The sequence below is a fragment of the Gopherus flavomarginatus genome, chromosome 2 (assembly GCF_025201925.1).
Source record: "Gopherus flavomarginatus isolate rGopFla2 chromosome 2, rGopFla2.mat.asm, whole genome shotgun sequence".
Classification (NCBI taxonomy): Eukaryota; Metazoa; Chordata; order Testudines; family Testudinidae; genus Gopherus; species Gopherus flavomarginatus.
In genome coordinates, this window is record NC_066618.1 from 239,408,246 (window position 1) to 239,431,598 (window position 23,353).

Here is a 23,353-nt window from a genome sequence, read left to right on the forward strand (position 1 = left end):
ATCCCAGTCAATATGAGCCTCCTGGTAATGTACATTTGAGGATCTAAGACTAATGTACTCTTTATGTATAAACAGGAGTTATTGAAGCGGACGCCAAAGAAACACAGTGACTACACAGTGTTAATGGAAGCTCTGCAAGCCATGAAAGCTGTCTGTTCCAATATAAATGAGGCTAAGAGACAAATGGAAAAATTAGAGGTTTTGGAAGAATGGCAGTCTCACATTGAAGGATGGGAGGTAGTGTCACCATATTTCTCATTGTGTAAGACAGGAATGCAGTGATGCAACTTGGCAATTATCAGCATATGCAGTACATTACTTTTCATAGAATATCAGGGTTGGAAGGGACATCAGAAGGTCATCTAGTCCAACCCCCTGCTCAAAGCAGGGCCAATCCCCAGACAGATTTTTGCCCCAGATCCCTAAATGGCCCCCTCAAGGATTGAACTCACAACCCTGGGTTTAGCAGGTTAATGCTTGTGACCCTGACTCACAGGGAACTTCTCATTTTGCTAGTAAAATCGCAATTCTTACTTAGGATCTACTCTATGAGTAATATCAATATTTTTGTCTAAGGATCATCAGTGATGCAGACACTTTCAGTGCACTAACCATCTTTCAGAAAAGACAAATTGTCTAGCTCTGGATTTAGGATATTAACCATTTACATCAAATAATAATAAATATATAAAAATCAGTCTGTGCTTTAGCTCTATGGATTACTAACCGTTGTTCTCAAGCTTTGCTCTTTTAGACACTTACTTGAACATCCTGCCTAGTCAACTGGGGGGGAAATGTATAGACCATAAACTTTTGAAAAATTAACAGATAAGGGATTATCTGAAGAGTGCCAACAAATACATGTTCAGCAGTGTGAATACAACAGCCTTTGTACTTACAGTTGAGTCTCTGAGCTGTTGAGAGGAAGGTGAAAAAAACAGCCCTATCTTGGCCTGGTTGACAATGAGGGAAAAATTCCCTCCCAGGCCCATAAAGGTGACTAGCACAATGCCCACAGCAGATCAAAAACACATAGATTTACTCTAATCCCAGGATTAGGAGAATGGGACCTGTTAATCCAGGCATGCAATGGTGCCTTGTTGCAGGGAAAGAGCCTGTGTGCCCTCCCCTCAGACACGCAGGAACTAGTCTGCTTCTGCTGAGCACCTCCAGCCAGCCAAACTGCTCAGCTGATGCTGCCTCTCCCCCAAAATTCAGGAGGAAGCAGGCTGTTATGAGCAGGGCAGAGGAAGAGAAGGGAGAATTGTATTAAGGGGGAAAACCATTTTCCTCCTGGTGGTCCAGACAAAGACTCCATGCCCTAGAGGCAGTGGGTGTACCTAATGTTAATTAAGCATAAAAGAAGATTTGACTCTTTCTAAAAAAGAGCATGGTTATTAATTTTGTTTAGACAGAAGCATCCATGTTTGTGCAGGGAGATTTGAATACATCATGTAAAGACTGTTCCTGTGGCACAGATTTTCTCTTGTTTCCAAAACTGGATAGATAGGATCTGTATTACTACATGTCTTCCATTATGCCTTGAGTCCTGGATTTTAGAGAGTAGTGATTTTCAAATTTCTCAATCCCAGGAATCACTTACCACATTCTGCAGATATTCACAGTACATAGAAAGAAGGAATCTGTCTATGCACCAAGTATTATATCAATTGGTCATGTGTCTTCAACCTGATCTTACTGCATTGATTTTAGTCCCTTGTCTCAAAAATAACAAGTTATCAGTAGAAAGAGTCCAGGGAAGACAAAAATGATTAGAAATAGGGTGTAGGGCTCATGCAAGGACATATTGTTTGCAGTATTTTGAAAATGAGAAAGTAAAGTTGATAAGGCAAAGAATGAATGGATGAGAGATCCAATAGGATTAAACTTTCCCAAAGTACAAGAATAAGAGATAATTCAGAATTAAAGGCAACATGTTTAAAATAGATTTTAGAAATACTATTTTTATCCAACACATAATTAATGTGTGGAACTCACTGCCACAGGATACCACTGAGATAGATTAATACATTTGAAAAATTAAAATAAACTAGATGTAGGAATATCTTCTGCAATAATACTAGCTAGCTGGAGTGGTAAAAGTGCTAGCAATTGAAATGCTTCAGTGCATAAACTGATTATGTCAAGAGAAGAGATGCACAGATAATCCTTCTCACCTATCGCTTCAACTATGTTTCCTCTTCTCTTTGAATCTCTTCACTAGATCCCTTTTTCATTATTGTGCTTGCTTTCAAGACTCTGTATATCCAGCAGATTCCTCACCTAGATCTTAATGAGCATAAATAGTTAAGGAACACAAATATTTTTGCATCAATATTTTGTTTGTCTGAATAATGCAAACAATGTGGGGGTTTTGGTGAGTACCATACCTATTAAATTCCTCAGTCTTTCCAAATCAGATATATTGACACCTCTCTACAAATTTAAAACAGTTTTTAGAAGTTACGAACAATATGACTTAGCAGATGCTTAAAGCTTAAGTTATGGATTTAGGAACTGTTGACTACTGGGCAAATCACATATTTAATCTTTATATATTCTTGCCTATGTTAGCAAGGTAATTAGAAGTTTCAACAAACAAGAACTATATAGTTTTAATTTATGTAGCTTTCTAAGAACAGATTCTTCATTAACATTTACTATTAAAGAGTCAAAATGAATTATTTTAAACACTATTTTTGTGCTACATCTGGTCTAGCAGAACCATGTCCAATATATGTTGGGAAAAGTTGTTTTAATTGCTTCTTTTTTGTGTATACCTGCAGAACAGAATTTACAATCAACCAGTTAAGAAAATAAAAACTAATCTTGACCCCCACTTTACCCACTCCCCCCAAAAGAGAAATGCAGAAGATTCAAAAAGTGTGTACTGAATCCCTAAAAATGTATATAATAATATGCATATCATGGTTACAATTATGCAAATATCCCAGATGATAGTGGGAAACAATTCGTGGAAAACTGAGTTTTTATACTTTCTTTACATGTTTAGGTTTATGCTTTGCACTACAAAACAGCTATTTGTTTTCCCTAATCATTTAGGGGGTTTTCCATATTAAATTTAGGAATGAGTTCCGTATTGTGTTAGTTGTCTATTTTGTCTTGTTTCCCAGGTATAATAATGTATGAGACCATTGTTGCTAGGTCTATCATATTGTTTTATAAGGTAAATCTTTGATATCTTTTTGGTGCTATAGAAAAATTTGGGACAAATCCTGTTTACCTTAATAATGAAAGCACTCCACTTAATTTAATGGGATGGCTACATTTTATTAGTCATAGTAATTTTATTGCTCATTTTAACTATGCCCAGTATTTTAGGCACTGTCCAAATTGGATCAGACAATATTTCTGCTTTGAAGATTTTACAAATTTATGCCTTAATATTACAATTCATTGCATATGGGTGGATTTCTGTACTTGTGTGTAACTCCACTGAAATTAATGGGGCTCTCGGTAGGCACGGCAGTGAATTACATGACATGGAGCTAATTTTGGCAATTACACAACATATGGATTTTGATGAGTCACGAGACAGTAAGGACAGGTAGTGGAAGAAGGACACGGTGAATGTCTGTACAATGACTTGGTTAGTCAGTGAAGCTAGTGTCCAGCCTGATGGAGAAAAAATAAGTAAGAAAATATAAATGGATAGAATGAATAAATATCAGACTGATCAGTCATTTTGTGTGAGTTAGGCTAGCAGATTTGGTCCTATTCCTTCTAGCAGTCCTTTGGCTAAAAAAAAATCATCTTGATGAAGCTTTAGAAATCCCTTTACTTTCAAATCATCGCACAAAATTTTTTTAAAAAAGTTTCCAAACAAAAAGTTTCTTAAAGTAGATTTCCATGTGAAAGATTTTATATTCAGTGACAGTTGCACACACAGAGTGACAGTTGCACACACAGTAATTAATTAAATACAAGATTCATCTGAGCCCTGTTTGCTTTTTAAATAGTTTTTTTTCTGTAAAATACATCATTAAAGAAAAGTCAGTGGACCAAGTCCTGTGCTGTTACGCAGTTGCAGATCTGGAATAACTCCATTGTCTTCAATGGAGTTATGCTACATTTATGTCAGTGTAACAGACCAGATTTGATTATGATATGACTACCACGTGATGCCCAATCTAGCAAAGTTGCTCATTTTCCTAGAGGCATCCTCTTCATACATAGAGTATGTCTACTCCTTGAAACAGTATAAATGTCAGAGCTACTGTAAGAGGTAACTATTTTAGATAGTTCTGCACAAACAAATCCTTGAATGCAATGTATGAGCGTGGATTTAATTAAATAAACATCTGGTTTTCTATAGAGCCTAAGAATAAAGAGGCAAATGTGTTGGAGGTTTCTTACCAGAAGGAAATGTTTAACACATTGCTTGGCTTTTTCTGAGAAGAAAAAATATTTTTAGAACCCAAGGATGAAAGCATGACTTAAATTCCCATACAAATGTCATAAAGCTAAGCTTGTGTTTATGATAAAAATAGAGATGTATGGAAAAACAGAACATCTGCTTCAAGAAAGAAGTTTCTTAATACAATTACTTTTTCACTTAATATTCTAGATGGTTTAATATATTGGCTTAAACATAACATAAGAACATACATAAGAACATAAGAACGGTTGTACTGGGTCAGACCAAAGGTCCATCTAGCCCAGTATCCTGTCTACCGACAGTGGCCAATGCCAGGTGCCCCAGAGGAAGTGAAGCTAACAGGTAATGATCAAGCGATCTCTCTCCTGCCATCCATCTCCTTCCTCTGACAAACAGAGGCTAGGGACACCATTCCTTACCCATCCTGGCTAATAGCCATTAATGGATTTAACCTCCATGAATTTATCCAGTTCTCTTTTAAACGCTGTTATAGTCCTAGCCTTCACAGCCTCCTCAGGCAAAGAGTTCCACTAGCTGATTGTGCACTCTGTGAGGAAGAACTTCCTTTTATTTGTTTCAAACCTGCTGCCCATTAATTTCATTTGGTGACCCCTTGTACTATGGGAATAAGTAAATAATTTTTCCTTATCTACTTTCTCCACATCACTCATGATTTTATATACCTCTATCATATCCCACCCTTAGTCTTGTCTTTTCCAAGCTGAAAAGTCCTAGCCTCTTTAATCTCTCCTAATATGGGACCCGTTCCAAACCCCTAATCATTTTAGTTGCCCTTCTCTGAACCTTTTCTAATGCCAGTATATCTTTTTTGAGATGAGGAGACCACATCCGTACACAGTATTCAAGATGTGGGCATACCATCGATTTATATAAGGGCAATAATATATTTTCCACCTTATTCTCTATCCCATTTTTAATGATTCCTAACATCCTGTTTGCTTTTTTGACTGCTTAATTAAGAACTTGTATAAGTGGGTATCTAAACTGGTGGAATGATTCAGCAATTAAAAACATCTGTCAATAAAATTTGTGCAAAGGTTACAATAAGAGAGAGAAGAAAACAGACACACTCACAAAATGGCGTTTCATGTAATCAGAACACCAAAAATCCCAACTTGGTTTCAACCCAGCTTGGTAACAGTTGAATGGGAAATTCTGCCATCTCTTAGGCTTTCCCCTCTTCTTACCACCAAAATAGCTATTTTTATAGAGATTTCTGTATTCACTGAGAGTCTGAAACTACGTCTCGAATGCATACCACGGGCTGCAGTGGTTACATGCCTCAGTGAAAAGCAGGCCATGTCCACACTGCAGTGTGGAGATACATGTGTCAGTGAATGGGCTCTGGCAGCAGGGAGGCAGCAGGGAAAGGTTCCGGCAGCAGGGAGCTGCCAGAATCTTTCCCCACAGCTTCCCTGCTTCCACAGTTTTTCCATGCTCCTGGAGTGTTTCACTACAGCAGGGAAACAGTGGAACACTACGTTGCTAAAACAGCCACGTAGCTGGGAGAGGCACTGCTTGGGTGACAAGGGTACATACCCAGAGGGTTCAGGCATGTCCTTACTGTACTAGCTTAAGCAGTTCCTCACCGTCTACCATCTATTTGCTCCTATGCCAGGGGGGCTTGTAGTATCTGTACTCTACATGCCACTGAAAGGAGTGTGCAGTGTAGACGTTCCCTGATTGTGCTTGCAGTCCTCAGCCTTGCAACATTTTTACCCATGAAAAGACTAAATGAAGAGTTAATTCCCTTCTTGTTGAACAACTGTGTCCTGTCACAGGGTCTCTGCTGAGGTCCTGTCCATTGACTTGAATGGAATTGCACCCATTTACACCAGGTGTGAACTTGGCCCAGTATATTTTGGATAAATAACTTTATTTCACAAATAAATATTAAAAACAACAAATACTGATTCTGAACTTTTAGTACTGTATCACAAGTGCTTCATTTGATGATTGTCAACATTAACTGAAGTACTGTGTTAGTGATGCTGTATCAGGGTTGAGAAACTGCAGCCCCATTCTACAGACTAGGAATATAAATCCATGTTTTTCCATGGAAATTCCATTAACAGTGACTTTTCTTATGTTTGATCTTACCCAAAAAATTTGTCCTGAACCCAAATACTTACTAAAACCCTGTCTTGCTGCTTTTGACTTATCTAAATGGAGCAAAAAAATTGTTCTAAATTCACCTGAGGAATTTTCCACAAACTTTTTGTGCTTGGGCCAATTAAAAATATTGTGATTCTAAAACTTCAAATTTTCCCTTTATATAGTCCTTAATGTGGATTAGTATCTTGGTCTTGTTTGACGTTACTTGCTTTTGAAATAAAAAAGTTATTAATTAATTTGTTGAATTTGCACATCACGTGCATTATTTTCCTTAATTTTAGGAACATGCATCAGGCTGCCTCATTCAGGGTGCTTGTAGGTGCAGGTATTTGAAAGAATCTATTTTCATGTAGATAAGAAAAAAATTATAATTTCAGTTGATTCTGTTGTTTTCACATCTGTACTTTTAAAGTTTTTACAAAAAGCATTGTTTTGGGATGAACCATTCTTGTTAGAAATTGCCCGCAACTTTCAGTGGAGGAAGAAATGTTCATACTCTAAGCATCAATACATTGATTTTAAGTTGTTAAAAAAAAAACCCTAAACCTACAACCCCCTGATAATTAGGAACCGGGCAACAAAAAAGCAGTCATACTTATCATAGTGAGAAAAGCCTGGAAATACCCAGTATATCATAGTATCAGAGGGGTAGCCATGTTAGTCTGGATCTGTAAAAGCAGCAAAGAATCCTGTGGCGCCTTATATACTAACAGATGTTTTGGAGCATGAGCTTTCGTGGGTGAATACCCACTTCGTCAGATGCATGTAGTGGAAATTTCCAGGGGCAGGTATATATATGCAAGCAAGCTAGAGATAACGAGGTTAGTTCAATCAGGGAGAATGAGGCCCTGTTCTAGCAGTTGAGGTGTGAAAACCAAGGGAGGAGAAACTGGTTTTGTAGTTGGCAAGCCATTCACAGTCTTTATTTAATCCTGAGCTGATGGTGTCAAATTTGCAGATGAACTGAAGCTCAGCAGTTTCTCTTTGAAGTCTGGTCCTAAAGTTTTTTTGCTGCAGGATGGCCACCTTAAGGTCTGCTATAGTGTGGCCAGGGAGGTTGAAGTGTTCTCCTACAGGTTTTTGTATGTTGCCATTCCTAATATCTGATTTGTGTCCATTTATCTTTTTCCGTAGAGACTGTCCAGTTTGGCCGATGTACATAGCAGAGGGGCATTGCTGGCATATGATGGCATATATTACATTGGTGGACGTGCAGGTGAATGAACCGGTGATGGTGTGGCTGATCTGGTTAGGTCCTGTGATGGTGTTGCTGGTGTAGATATGTGGGTAGAGTTGGCATTGAGGTTTGTTGCATGGATTGGTTCCTGAGCTAGAGTTACTATGGTGCAGCGTGCAGTTACTGGTGAGAATATGTTTCAGGTTGGCAGGTGTCTGTGGGCGAGGACTGGCCTGCCACCCAAGGCCTGTGAAAGTGTGGGATCATTGTCCAGGATGGGTTGTAGATCGCTGATGATGCGTTGGAGGGGTTTTAGCTGGGGACTGTATGTGATGGCCAGTGGAGTCCTGTTGGTTTCTTTCTTGGGTTTGTCTTGCAGTAGGAGGCCTCTGGGTACACGTCTGGCTCTGTTGATCTGTTTCCTTATTTCCTCGTGCGGGTATTGTAGTTTTGAGAATGCTTGGTGGAGATTTTGTAGGTGTTGGTCTCTGTCTGAGGGGTTAGAGCAGATGCGGTTGTACCTCAGTGCTTGGCTGTAGACAATGGATCGTGTGATGTGCCCGGGATGGAAGCTGGAGGCATGAAGGTAGGCGTAGTGCTTGGTAGGTTTTTGGTATAGGGTGTTGTTAATGTGACCATCACTTATTTGCACTGTGGTGTCTAGGAAGTGGACCTCCCTTGTAGTTTGGTACAGGCTGAGGTTGATGATGGGGTGGAAGCTGTTGAAAACGTGGTGGAATTTTTCCAGTGTCTCCTTCCCATGGGTCCAGATGATGAAGTTGTCATCAATGTAGCGTAGGTAGAGAAGGGGTGTGAGTGGACAAGAGCTGAGGAAGCGTTCTTTCAGGTCGACCATAAAAATATTGGCATATTGTGGGGCCATGCGGGTGCCCATAGCGGTGCCACTGATCTGGAGATATATATTGTCATCAAATTTGAAATAGTTGTGTGTTGAGGATAAAGGCACAGAGCTCAGCAGCCAGTTGTGCTGTGGCATCATCAGGGATACTGTTCCTGACAGCCTGTGTTCCATCTGTGTGTGGGATGTTTGTGTAGAGAGCTTTCACAGGCCTTGGGTGGCAGGCCAGTCCTCACCCAAGACAACCTGCCAACCTGAAACATATTCTCACCAGTAACTGCATACTGCACCATAGTAACTCTAGCTCAGGAACCAATCCATGCAACAAACCTCGATGCCAACTCTGCCCACATATCTACACCAGCAACACCATCACAGGACCTAACCAGATCAGCCACACCATCACTGGTTCATTCACCTGCACATCCACCAATGTAATATACGCCATCATATGCCAGCAATGCCCCTCTGCTATGTACATCGGCCAAACTGGACAGTCTCTACGGAAAAGGATAAATGGACACAAATCAGATATTAGGAATGGCAACATACAAAAACCTGTAGGAGAACACTTCAGCCTCCCTGGCCACACTATAGCAGACCTTAAGTTGGCCATCCTGCAGCAAAAAAACTTTAGGACCAGACTTCAAAGAGAAACTGCTGAGCTTCAGTTCATCTGCAAATTTGACACCATCAGCTCAGGATTAAACAGAGACTGTGAATGGCTTGCCAACTACAAAACCAATTTCTCCTCCCTTGGTTTTCACACCTCAACTGCTAGAACAGGGCCTCATCCTCCCTGATTGAACTAATCTCGTTATCTCTAGCTTGCTTGCATACATATACCTGCCCCTGGAAATTTCCACTACATGCATCTGACGAAGTGGGTATTCACCCACGAAAGCTCATGCTCCAAAACGTCTGTTAGTCTATAAGGTGCCACAGGATTCTTTGCTCCAGTATATCATAGTTTTAAATATCAGACTGTTACAGATCAGGGATTTAAAATGATACCCATGGTCAGATAGATATGGAAATATTAATTTAATTTTAAAAACTTCTTACGGTGGGGGAATGTTTTTTCTGCCAGAAATTTTCAAAGGAGCCTACAGGAATCAGAACCCCTATTCCCACTGAGTTTCAATAGGAATTGGGTGCCCGCCTCCCTTGGACTCCATTTAAAAATCCCACACTTTGTGAACCATCAGGCACATGCAGGGCTTAGCTCCCTGAGTAGGGAGTCAGACAGCTGCAGTTCTCTGACTTACTCAATGTTCATAATGCCCTTCATGTGCCCTCTCCGTCCTTTCCTGCACCATTTGGGGCAATGTATGTCTCTAGTGGGAGGAAGCAGTCTCAACACTCACCTCAAGTGTGGAGACAATAGTTGTCTCTGTACCCTCACAGAGTGCACAAGGGGAGGGAGGCGCCTTTCATTATTTACCTGTCACTCCCCTGCATGGATGAAGGTTCTTCTTTGAGTGATTGGATACATCCTTTACAATGTAGGTGTGTGCATATCTCATGCTCTGGTTAGGGTTGCCACCTCTAAGGTATAAAAATCATGGACATCCAGGATGATCCTGAATCCATAAAACTGGACACCAGGTGACATGTACTGAGAACCCTGACAAATTTCCCAGAACAGCTGCTTCAAAAAAGTGATGACTGTGGGAAAACTTGGACAGGTGGCAATCCTAGCAGTCAGGCCAGAGAATTTTCTCTTGAGGCACCTGTATTGATAGCTGCTTGTGTGCCTTGGCTTCCCCATGCTCTGAGCTGAGGGTATGAAGGGTGGAGTTGCCCTGCCTGTCTTTAAGTTCCTTTTTATTGTTGGCGGTCAGAGCATGTTATTGTGCTTTTACAGCCCTCGTTCCACTCTGAGGAAACAAATTATACATAGTTAGTTAATTAGAGTTAGTGGCACTCATTTTCTCTCCTTTGGATGTCTTTATTTTATTTTGGATAGGCAGGCTTGTCTGGGGATTGCCTGGTAGCAGGGGAGCCTATGCCAAGGTCCCATGGCTTTAAGCCTAGCTCCTGGTATCCCAATACAATGCTTATTAGAGCCCCACACACTTGCCGTTTTGAAGTGCCTGAGTGAGGGTCACATTAGAGAAAGGTATCCAATCTGCCATGAGTTCAAATCAAGAAGAAAGAAACAAAAGGAAGAGTGCCGTAGCTATATTCTCATGAAGCCTGTTGCCCAGCACTGGAGCCAACTTGATCAGCGGAGGGGAGCTCATTGACTATTCCCTCTAGGAGTGCTCTCCTAACCTTGCCAATTGACAGAGGCTAAAGGAAACCCCCTTCAGCAGAAAGCATTTCTGGATACCCTGTCCTCCAGAAAGCGTAAGTGCTCAGAGCACACTCATCCTCTAAAGCCAAAAAGAAAACAGCATAGACTGCTCATTCAAAGTCCTTGGTACATGACTCTGCAGCAGAAGGCCACTTTGATACTGAAGGTAAAGTGCAGCTTTCGGCTCACTACTTCCCAGTACTATTTCACAGTGCTTCTCATAGGACTGAACTTTTCAACTCTGGGGCCACCCTAGGACCATTGAGGCCAGCTACTTCATCAGTAAGAACAGAGGATCTATCACCTCTGCTTTCTGCAGAGCAACCATTGATCTTACCCTGATGCTGAGGTCTACACAGCTGGAAAGGACATGTCATGCTTCTTGGTACCTCCATCACTGCTGATTCAGGGTGAAGGCCCGTTATTGGTACCATTTAGGGTGACCAGACATCCTGATATTTAGGCACTGGTTTTTGGTTGGGATGCAATTAGTCCCAATATTTCGTGGTACTCCTTTTTCTTTTTTTTCTCCACTGGCAGCACTCGGCTTTTTTTTCTCTGCCGGCAGACCCCACCCCTCATGTGTCCCGATATTTTCTTCTTCTCATCTGTCACCCTAGTACCATTGCACACAGCGCAGACTATGGCATAGGCCCTTGGTCTCAGAACTGGTACTGTCATCCTAGGCTTCTTCAGTGTGACAGTATCTAGAATCCCAATACTTGCTCCATTTCAACACTAGGTACCAATAGCCAGGAAGCCTTCAATGATACCGCCGGTACCACAGGCTCAGCTTAGATTCCAGTCCTAGTCCCTGATGTCTCTTCCTGGAACTGTACCACCCTGGCCTTTGATGGTATTCTTACTCCTCAGTGGAGTCTGAAGTGGGTTCCTATGCCTCCCACTAATCCAGGGTGTCCTTCAAAACTCGTTTCTGCTCTCACAGAAGACAGTCTGCAAGGAGCAGATAGGGGACTGGTGGTCTTGCCTCTAGTACTAGATCAGCCTCCTCATTGGCCTTACGGTGCTAAATAAATCAAAAGAATACTGAAAGGTTCCATATTTTGGGTGCATTGTGATAGTGTTCTGTGGAAAAGCTGGATTTGCTTTCTTTGTCACTGTCCAGGGCTTCAATGAATACAATAACACTTAACAAAAATCACTGACCTACAATTATACCATCACGGGTTGGATCTTGTCAAATGTTATAAGATAAGCAAGGTTATCATTGTTTAATGTTCAGATGGGAGATCTCCAAGGGAAAAGGGGTCCATGGAACACTTGTATATTTAATGCAACATGCTGCAGCCATTTTTTCATCTCTGTAGGACCTCAGTCAGCAGTTTATGTTTAAAAAGGAAAGGAAAAATAATACCCAGAGTAGTGATATGATGAAAACTACAGTTAATGCAGTGTAAAAATTGAGACTTTAATCATGTGTCAAGCATTCAGAGTCAAAGTAACCTATGCATAAAATAGGACGTTGGTTTTCATCCTGTGGGCACACATCCCTGAGAGGGACATAACGAGGTTATCAGGTGGTGCAGGATGGGGTGTGGGCCTGTGGCTGAGTGTCGGGTCCAAGACAGGGAATCAGTGAGGAGAGCACGCAGGGAGTCCCAAGGGGTCAGTGAGGGAGGGAGAGTGAGGAGCCCCAGTCCGGTCTGTGCCACATTGCCATGGGCTCCTCTGGGGATGGAGCCAGAGGTCCTGCTGCCATCTCAGGTGTGAACCGCCTGCTCATTGAGTCACTTTCTTTCCTAGATGGGCAGGAGTTGGGAGGAGGGGCAGCAAAAAAGAGTTTAGTCAATTGGGTCTTTTGGTATATGAACATGGAACAATAAGCTGCATTACAAGAGCCATTTGGAAAATGGTTATCATCCCCCCAATAAAAATATGAAAGGAATTTTGCATCAAAATTTTCCACTGAAAAAAACAATAACAAATTGCTGAAAACTGGTGGTTTTCTGTCTAGTGGCTACAGATGGCACAGCCAGACACGTAGATTTGGCAGAATCATTCTGAAAGACAGTGTGTGTAAATGGTTGAAACTTGTCCGAGCAGAGACTTGAGTCTGTTCCCAGTTCTGCAGGGGTGACATTGTGCTACTGCTTTTATTTTAACAGTACAATGAGTGACTGATACTTGTCTGCCTCCTAAGATTGTGGTTTGACAGCTTGTCTCCTTGGTGCATTAGTCTGCATAAATGGGGTGTGAATTCTAGTGCTTACTAGTGTGTTGCACATTAACGGGCCCATATGGACCCTGTGGATGCACACTAACATTTCCATAGTGTGCATTAATGTAGTTCCATTTCCAGGGCTGGCTCCAGCTTTTTTGCCACCCCAGGCAGTGGGAAAAAAAAAGCCGCGATTGGCAGCACTTCAGCAGCAGCTCTGCGACGACGCTTCATTCCTCGGCGGCAATTCAGCAGCCGGTCCTTCCCTCCAAGAGGGACTGAGGGATCCGGACGTGCTACCCCTTCCCATTGGCTGCCACAAGCACCTGCTTCCTGTGCTGGTTCCTGGAGCCAGCCCTGCCCATTTCAAACAAAACACTTTTAGTGAATGCCAGCAGGGTATACACAGAGCAGTTAGTGTGCACTGGAAATGTACACCCCTGTAGTAAATACTGTTAAGTACAAAGAATAAACAACAGTTAGAGGAAGAGCTCTGACTAGAACCCCAGATTTCCTCCTGGATCTCAACTCAGAGCATCTTCCCTTGGGCCAAAGTGATGGGGTTATGGGAAAACGGTATCCATGACTGCTGCTTCTTTTGCATCCCCCACATAGAATCATAGGCTATCAGGGTGGGAAGGGACCTCAGGAGTTATCTAGTCCAACCCCCTGCTCAAAGCAGGACCAATCCCCAACTAAATCATCTCAGCCAAGGCTTTTTCAAGCCGGGCCTTAAAGACCTCTAAGGAAGGAGATTCCACTACCTCCCTAAGTAACCCATTCCAGTGCTTCACCACCCTCCCAGTGTAAAAGCTTTTCCTAATATTCATCCTAAACCTCCCCCACTGCAATTTGAGACCATTACTCCTTGTTCTGTCATCTGGTACCACTGAGAACAGTCTAGATCCATCCTCTTTGGAACCCCCTTTCAGGTAGTTGAAAGCAGCTATCAAATCCCCCCTCATTCTTCTCTTCTGCAGACTAAATAATCCCAGTTCCCTCAACCTCTCCTCATAAATCATGTGCTCCATCCCCCTAATCATTTTTGTTGCCCTCCACTGGGCTCTTTCCTACTATAGCTCTGTTCCTATCATGAAGGTAGCTCATAGCACCCTAAGTGCATGCTCAGTGTAACTGGCATGTAGAGAGATCTGTGGTTATAGCATGCTCAGTGCAGACAGCATATTCAGAAATTTTAGCCGCAAAGTCTTTAACAAGCTCCTTTACATGAGTATATGGTGATTTTCAGGTGTTTATATCTCATCAAAACTGCCTGGATTGTCAGGGGGCAGCAAAAGATAGGCAATCTCCCAGTCAAATGTCAAGTTCCTTTTCTAAAGCATAGAGGTGCTAGAGCTCTTCAAACCAACCACTGGAGAACTTTTTAATCATTGGTAAAACTACTTATTTTTCACTAGCCTTAGTTTTGGAACAGCTGACCTATTTTCAATGACAATTAGAATGTGTTAAAACCTTTATTGTCAGCTTTGTCTGTATTTTGTATTTTGATTGTTTTTGTTTCTATTTTTGAAAGTTTGGTATGAAAGTACATATATTTAACTATTTAAAATACATCTGAACTAATTCACTGACAAATTAGGTTCAGTGGGGTAGAATTTATATTGTATGCAGTCTTCTGAAACACGGCCCCTCTAATTTAATTTTTTCATAAGAATTTTATTTTTAAAGTTATTCTTTAGAATACTGACACTATAGTTTAGCTGTTTGAAGGTCATTGTTATGGTTTTTATAGCCAACCTAACTTTAACCATTTGGCTAAATTGTCATGTATAGATATGAATATAATTTGGGAGATTTAATAATCCACAAAAAGAAAGAAAGAAAAGAAAACCCAGAACTTGATGGTAACACTGGATTAATGCAAAGTCTTCATTAAATAAACATTTCAAATCAATGTTTAAATTAAAAGCAAGCTACTAAGGGTTTTTCTTGTAATTTAATAAAAAAGAACTGATGTAACTGAAAATTAATTTGTATAGAAATCTGCATTCTGCTTGGTTTTGCAAACATCATGAATTTGCATGGACTAATCTGCTTCTCTTCATTTGGTTAAGGGGTCCAACATCACAGATACATGCACGGAAATGCTAATGTATGGAGTGTTGCTGAAAATTTCTGCAGGAAATATCCAGGAGCGGGTATTTTTTCTTTTTGACAATCTTTTGGTCTACTGTAAACGAAAACACAGGTAATTTATTAGCTTTTACTGTAGAAATTATTTACATTTTTCCCATATGAGCAAGTACATCATAGTGAGAGACTTTTAAAAAAATTGATATTGCCTAAATAACTACTACAGGTAGTACAAGGCACCCAACATTGCTAAGAGAACCATTCAAGAGGACCCCTGTGCCTGCACAGATGCCCTTTACAGAATTGAGGCTTAAGGGTAATATATTTTCAAAAGTGCCTATAGGATTTATAATCCTAACGACCACTTTCAAAAGTGATGTACATTTAAGAGCCTAAATCTCATTGAAAGTCAGTAGAACTCTTAACTATAACCATCCAAGAATATCCAAAGTCAATGGGATTCTGGATATAAATGAATGAATGACCTTAAATGAATAATTTGTAAATAATATATATTTAAGGTCGTGTGAGAAGTCTAAGAAAATGAGTGAGAGATTTCAACGGTCTATTGTGTTGATTGGGAGTACAATTCCTGTCTGAAAACTGTCAGACATATACTTTTTACACAGAGCTATGAATAGATTTGACTCCTTATTCCTAAAAAAAATCTGTCTAGTTATTTTCTGAATGTTTGCACAAAATAAGTTATATACTTTGTTCATGTTATCATATGTACATTATGCTCTATGATTTATTTATCCCAGAGCATCAGGATAAGATTATATCCTGATGCTATGACGATCTCTTCACCTGCATTAGTTACAGATTTTGGGAAAGAGGTTCTCTAGGGCCATGGCTACACTGGAGAGTTGCAGTGCTGGTGGTGGGTTTACAGCGCTGCAACTTAGTAACTGTCCACACCTGCAAGGCACATCCAGCGCTGCAACTCCCTGGCTGCAGCACTGGCTGTACACCTGGTCTTCTTGGGGTATAATGATTGCAGTGCTGGTGATGCAGCGCTGCTCATCAAGTGTGGCCACCAAAAGCGCTGTAATTGGCCTCCAGGGTATTAGGAGGTATCCCAGAATGCCTGTTCACAACAAACTGGAAGAGTGGCTGAATTCCGGGCACCCCGGAGCTGCTTATCTAAAAAACAAACACAGCTCCTGTTTGCTCGAGTGAGTGAGCGGAGGCCGGCAGGGGAATTGCTTTGGAATGTTCACAGCTGTTTGCTTGAGGAGAGAAGCCACACGGTGGGGGAGGGGGGGGTACGTGTTGAACAGCTGCTTATGTGGTCTGAAGGCTATTTAGGAGTGCATAATTTGCATTTACTGAATAAGAGAAGGGTGGGGGAAGGGGTCGAAACTTTTAAAATGATTGGTTGGTGCTGTGTATCTTCCAGTCCTTAGAACTTGCAAGGCAGGGAGCTGACAACAGTGTCAGCTCCAAAAATCCACTCTCTCTGTCTCCCCCACGCTCCCTGTCACACTCCACCCCTCCCACCTCTTTTGAAAAGCACATTGCAGCCACTTGAACGCTGGGATAGCTGCCCACAATGCACCACTCCCAACAGCGCTGCAAATGCTGCAAATGTGGCCACACTGCAGCGCTGGTAGCTGTTAGTGTGGCCACACTGCAGCGCTTTCCCTACACAGCTGTACGAAGACAGCTGTAACTCCCAGCGCTGTACAGCTGTAAGTGTAGCCATACCCTAGGATCTATAGTGGCTTCTACTGGAATAGACCCTTGTGGAGGGCATTGGGTGTATTAGGTCTGCCAAAGCAGGATGCATCAGAGGTGGTGATCAGCCACAGATTCCTTTGCATTAGGAAGAAATAGGGAGCCACTACAGATCAAAAAGTTAATGGCACCAATTTGGAAGGGAACGTTGTCAGAGTGGCCAGGAAGTGCACTGATTCAGCCTTCTACTGTAATGGTTCCCATAAAGAGCTGCTAGGGAGTTCCCAGCAGGAGTTAAAACAGCTCTCCCTAGGTGAAAAAGGGTAGTAGTGCAAATATTGCCTGCTAATGCAGGGGCTTTTGCAGGTGTAAGGAGGTGCACTGGTGCTGGTTTCTTCCTTTCCCAGGAGTGCACAACCCCCATTTTGCCCCAGGCCCTGCCCCCATTCCACCCGTTCCCCCAAGGCCTCACCCCTGCTCCACATCTTCCCATCCTCACTCTACCCCAGGCCCTGCCTCTACACCTCCCCCAACGCCAGTGCCTTCTGCAAGCCACTGAACAGTTGATCACTGGCAGGCAGGAGGTGCTGGGATGGAGGGAGAGGAGCTGATCAGTGTGGCTGCCAGCGAGCGGGAGGCACTGGGCATAGGGAGGGGAGCTGATCTGCAGGGCTGCTGATGGATGCTGAGCACCCACAAATTTTTTTCTTTAGTGCTCCAGCTCCGGAGCATCCATGGAGTCAGCACGTATAGGGAGGTGTAATTTACACCTTGCTGCAGAACTCTAATGAGGAAAACAGGAAATCTGGGTAAAGGAAAGGGATTGTTAATTAGATGAAGGTTTATAAATGAGTGTTGAAATGGAAATTAGATACACAAACTTATATTTTGTTACACTATAACAATAAAAATAATATTGAGCCCTTGTCCTTAGATCGCAAAGACCTTTACAAAGGAGGTCAGTATGATTGCCCCTATTTTACAATTGGGGAAACTGAGGCACAGAGCAGGGAAATGACTTACCTAAGGTCACCCAGCATGCCAGTGGCAGAGCCAGGAATAGAACCAAGGTCTCCTAAATTCCAATCGTGTGCTATAGCTATTAGGCAACACTGCCTTGCCTGTAGTCACTTATGAGATCAGATATAGAGAAAACTATAATTCAATGAGAACAAATTAAATCCTAGTTAGTGTGATACGAGGCTTGACATTTTAGTTTCACAGAAGTCAGGGGATTCATGGTTAAGGTTCCTTGAAGAACTTTTACTCAGCCCCATAAGGGTGTTTACAGTCTGTTGTGTGAGGGGAACAGGCATCTAGGTGAATGGCTAAGATGAGTTATTGTTGGAGGAAAAGGTGCCCATCCTGGATAAAATATTGAAATTCCATGTTGAAGCTGTAAGCATTTGATCTATAACTGTAAAGTCTTAAGATTCTTCCTTCTCCTTTCTTCTCCCTGTTTCCTTTCCCATCCCTAAAGATAGATGCCTGTTTAGAATGTTTTTAACTTAGCCAATATATATATTTCATCACTATGGCTCTGATTCTAGAAAGCATCTCTGTTCAGGATACTACTTGAGCACATGCTTATATGTTCTTCACTCTCACTGAGGTCAATGGAACTGTGCTTAATGTTACGCATGTACTTAAGTGCTTCTCTGAATGGGGGCCTAACATGCTAAATCAAATATCACCTATACAAATGTAGGTGACCAAAATTAAAGTATGAAGGGTGAAATCCAGACCTCACTAAAGTCAATGCTGTTTTTTAATTGCTATAATTTCTATAAAAACAATATGTGTACCAACTGGAACTCATAGCTCATACTGCTTCATCTCTGCTGTGTTCCCTGGCCTTTTCATAGAATATCAGGGCTGGAAGGGACCTCATACAGTCCAACCCCCTGCTCAAAGCAGGACCAATCCCCAAAGCAGGATTATGTCACTCTCTTTTAATACTGAAGCAAGAAAAAATTTGCATGGTCAATATGCCTGTTTTAAGTTTGATAAAAATGTAATAACTAAACTGTTGTTCAGATAAGGATTATTCAGTGAGCATACGGGAAAGAAAACTTCCCTGTATGTATAAGGGATCATTCAAGTTAATGCAGATGGATATACTTGGAGTATCCTACCTCAATCAATACTTAAGAAGTTAAAGAGAATAACTTACTGTGCATATTCAGCACATGGTTATCACAATCATAAGCTATGCTGTGCTTTAAGGCATTTGCTTTTGAAATAAAGTGGAACATATTCTTCACCTAGAGCTCCCTACATGGCATATTGGAAGTTTAGAAAAGAAATTGTTCTCAGAGATATCTGAGAGCCAAGAGCCTCAGAACATTTCCTAACAGTTCCAAAAAACTTCTTGTTTTGATAACTCGATAGTGGATGCAACATGCATCAGTGTTTATCAGACATTCCAGAATGATTCTCTCCTGGAAGCATGAGAGGCTTCAGCCCGAAAGGTAGTTAATCAGCAAACTAGAAGTGACTGATAAAAGAGTATCGGGGGTAACCATGTTAGTGTGTATCCACAAAAACAAGAAGAAGTCTGGTGGCACCTTAAAGACTAACAGATTTATTCAGGGCTGGCGCTTCCATTTAGGTGGCCTAGGCAATCACTTAGGGCACCAGGATTCTTAGTGGTCGGCATTTTGCAGGAGGGGGCGGCAGGCGGCTCTGGTGGAGCTGCCGCTGTCGTGCCTGCGGAGGGTCCGCTGGTCCGCGGCTCTGGTGGAGCTGCCGCAGGCATGACTGCAGCAGCTCCACCGGAGCCGCGGACCAGCGGACCCTCCGCAGGCAAGAATGCGGCAGTTCCACTGGAGCCACAGGACCAGGGCGCGGGGCGGCGAAATTGCCGTGCGCCTAGGGCATAAGCTTTCAAGAGTAAAAAAACCTCACTTCCTAAAAAAAAAAAAAAAGCAAGGAGTCCTTTGGCATCTTAAGGACTAACAGATTTATTTGGGCATAAGCTTTCATGAGTAAAAAACCCACTTCTTTAGATACCCACAAAAGCTTATGCCCAAATAAATCTGTTAGTCTTTAACGTGCCACCAGACTCCTTGATATAAGAGGTTTAGAATGAAAATGCTGTGTGTATAGAGGGGGAGGGGGTGTCATCCTAACCAAACCTTCTCCACTTTCCCCACTGTACTAATGCTATCTAAACTATATTATGAGTTAACTATAATTTTATATCAGCTCTATAAGAGATGTAAGTTCTTTGTGATAGGGTCCATTCTGATTTCTACAGCACCAGTACAATTGGACCTTGATTCTTATAGCAGCCATTAGATGCTACTGAAATACATAAAAATAATAGTAGTTTTGGTACAGAAACAATGTATAGTATGGTGTTTGGACAATGTTCTTATGCTTCTTCTCTTACAAGACGATTGAAGAACAGCAAAGCCTCTACTGATGGTCATCGGTATCTTTTTCGAGGCAGAATAAACACAGAGGTAATGGAAGTGGAGAACGTAGATGATGGCACAGGTGAGTACATTTGCAGTGATCAGTTATAACATAAAGAAACTCATCTTGTAAGGTGCTGAGCATCTCCTGTGGAGTGTTAAGCAGTCTCAAGAGCCATTGATTCCTGAGGGAGTGGAGAGTGCTCAGCACCTTGCAGTATCAGATTTAAAGGAAATAATAAAGATCTCACTTTATAGAAGCAGATAGTGCCACTAAAACTGTGCTTCTGTGACGCATCATTGATTTCAAACATTATGAGCTGGGCAGTTACTGTTGTAGGGCTGGTCTTCACTATGGGGAGATCAATGCCCCTGCAATCGATGAAGCAGGGGTCAATTGAGTGGGTCTAGTGAAGACCTACTAAATGGACAGCAGAGCGGTCTCCAGTTGACCCTAGTACTCCAGCTCTCAGAAGAGTAAAGGAAATCAACCAAAGAGCATTTCCCATCGACACAGCACAGTGAAGACACTGGGATAAGTCGACCTAAGCTATGTCGACTCCAGTTACATTATTCACGTAGCTGGAGTAGTGAAACTTAGGTCGAATTACCCTGGAAGTGAAGACAAGCCCCTAGTCAATCAGTCACAGCTGACTGATTTAAACTGGTGGCAGAGTTATGATGAAATTCTAAAGCGATCTTCATTGTCTTGACTGAACTGGTGCTTTAAATTTCACTTTATAACGTCCAGTACGCTTATATGGGAGATTCCTGTTCCTGTTGCGTCTTTTAGAACATTATCTTATTTGCTTTTATATGCTATAATTGCAACACAATAAGTTTAAAAAGAGGAAAAGGAAAAAAGATATTTTATTCCTTTACAATTTTAAGGCATAGAACTGGTCATAATTTTCTTGTTTTTTGTTTAAAGACACACACCTACACACATGCCACATACCCTGGAAAGTGAAAACTGAAAACATTTTGTAAAAATGTTTGAGTTTCAGTTAAAATTTTCCAGATTTTGGAAGCCAAACATTTTTACCAACATGACATGTTTTTGGTTTTCAGTATTAAAAAAAATGAAATATTTTGGAGGATTGTTTTTTCAGTTTGTGGTTTCTCCCTCACATCCTGCAGCACATAGAAGGAGGAGAGGTGAAATGGGGAAGGGAAAGAAACAGCCCATTCTTCCCCACAGGAGGAGGGCTTACTAGTGAGAGGGGTAGGAGGAAGGAGAGGGAGCTTATGGATCGAGTGGATTGAGAATAATCCAACTAAATGTTTTTTCATTAGAAAATGTTTATTCGTTGAAATTGAAACTGTTCATGAAAAAGGGTCAGTTTGAACAAATCTCCTTATTCAAAAAATTTTGGGGAAAAATGATTGAAATCTGTTTTCAACATTTTCTAAATGCAAGGTTTCATTGTCTGATGGAAGAAGCAGGTGGTGGGTGGAAAAATCAGGTAGATGAAGGAGGGAGGAAGTTGGTAGTTGGTTGCTTTTCATGTTTTTCAAGATTACAGGATGATAAGTATCTTCATAGCAAGTCACAGAGAGGGTTTTCAGTCCTGCTTCCTTCTCTAACTTTTGTTCCTTTTCCCTGCTCTTCAACTCTAAGCTGTTTGAGCTCACTGTCTGTTCCCAGTGCTCCTCCATTTTCTTTTTCAGTCAGCTTCCACCCTTTTTGTATCACTGAAACTTACCTCACAGAAGACAACAATGACCTCTTCCTCATCCAGTCTAAGGGTGATATCTTCTTACCCATTATTCTTGATATTTCTACAGTCTTTGGCCTCTCAACCCCCAACTTCTACTTGGGACCCTTTCATCCCTGGGTTTTTGTGTCTCTCATCTTTTCTTGGCTCTCCTCTGACCTTGCTGACCACTTCTTCAATGTAGTCTTCAGTGAACCCTCTTGTTCCTTCTCCTCCCCTTTCTCTCTTGTGTTTGCTATAGTTTTGTCTATAATCCTTTCATTTTCTTCACCTGACTTCTAACCCCTGGGTGACCTCATTTGCTCCCATGATCTCTCATACCATCAATATATTGCTGACCTGCCCATCACACTTCTCAATTCCTAATCTCTTCCACTCTGTTCAGGCTCCCATCCTTCCTCCCCCTTCATTGTCTTGTCCTGGATATCATACTGCTTCTTCAAGCCTATCAACATTTCATCTTTACTCCTATATAGTTCCCTCTGTCTCATTTCTCCTCCCCCCCTCAAGAAAATGCTATTATCCCCTCAGTCGCTTAAAAGCCTTGGGGGTTATCTTTCACTCTTTCTTTTCTTTCTGTCCTCACATCCTGATTATTATTTAGTCTTGTCACTTCTCCTTCTGAAACTTTACTAAAATCCATTGCTTCCCCTTTTCACTGCTGCTAAGGCCTACATTCATGCTTTGGTTCTTTTACCTGGATTACTGTAACCTCCTCTCTTCCTGCATCCTTGACTCACCCCCTACCCCCATCAATCTATACAGAATGCTGAAATACTCTTCCTTTGCTGCTGCCTTTGCCATGTCACCCCTCCTTATGTTGCTTCACTGATTCTCTGTATGATGTTAAAATGCTTCAACTTCATTTTCAGGTCCCTGTACAACTGACCCCTTGCCAACACCTATTTTCGACATACAGCTCTCCCCACAACCTATGCTGCATCATAGCTTCCTACCTTGCTGCTCCTTTCATCTCTCTCTCCCACTTGCATCATCATGCCTTTTTTCACGCTGCCCCCATGTGGTGTTTAGATGCTGCTTGTATTATTAGAACTGGGAGCACTGGCTGTTGGGAGTCTGAAAGGACAGGAAACAGGAAGGAGGGGGGAGGAGTTGAGGAGGCTGAGTGAGAATTACATAGGGTGCAGCAGCAGCTTGAAACAGAGGATTCCACTGTAAAAATAAAGTCCTGTTGAAGTTGTTAGTACCTTGCCTGGTTGATACAACACCCCATGTGTGTGATCTCCCTTTCCCTGTGTCCAATGGGTGCATTCAAATGCCTCATTTATAACCCACTTAATTCATGATGCTTGTACAGCTGATGTTTAACTTTGTGCTATCTGCTTCTTTTCTTTTGCTCTGTCATTGCTAAATATACTGATCTATCATTTCA

At 41.7% G+C, this 23,353-nt stretch overlaps 1 protein-coding gene across 4 annotated transcripts in view; it reads left to right on the plus strand.

Moving 5' to 3' along the window:
• The window catches only part of PREX2 (phosphatidylinositol-3,4,5-trisphosphate dependent Rac exchange factor 2), a 307,132-nt gene that overhangs the window by 105,898 nt on the left and 177,881 nt on the right, over positions 1 to 23,353 (plus strand). For all 4 annotated transcript variants that reach the window (XM_050940505.1, XM_050940507.1, XM_050940506.1 and 1 more), the window contains exons 6-8: positions 76 to 237; positions 15,125 to 15,258; positions 20,221 to 20,324. In XM_050940505.1, coding sequence (XP_050796462.1) covers positions 76 to 237; positions 15,125 to 15,258; positions 20,221 to 20,324 — 400 coding nt within the window. The remainder of the gene's footprint in view (positions 1 to 75; positions 238 to 15,124; positions 15,259 to 20,220; positions 20,325 to 23,353) is intronic.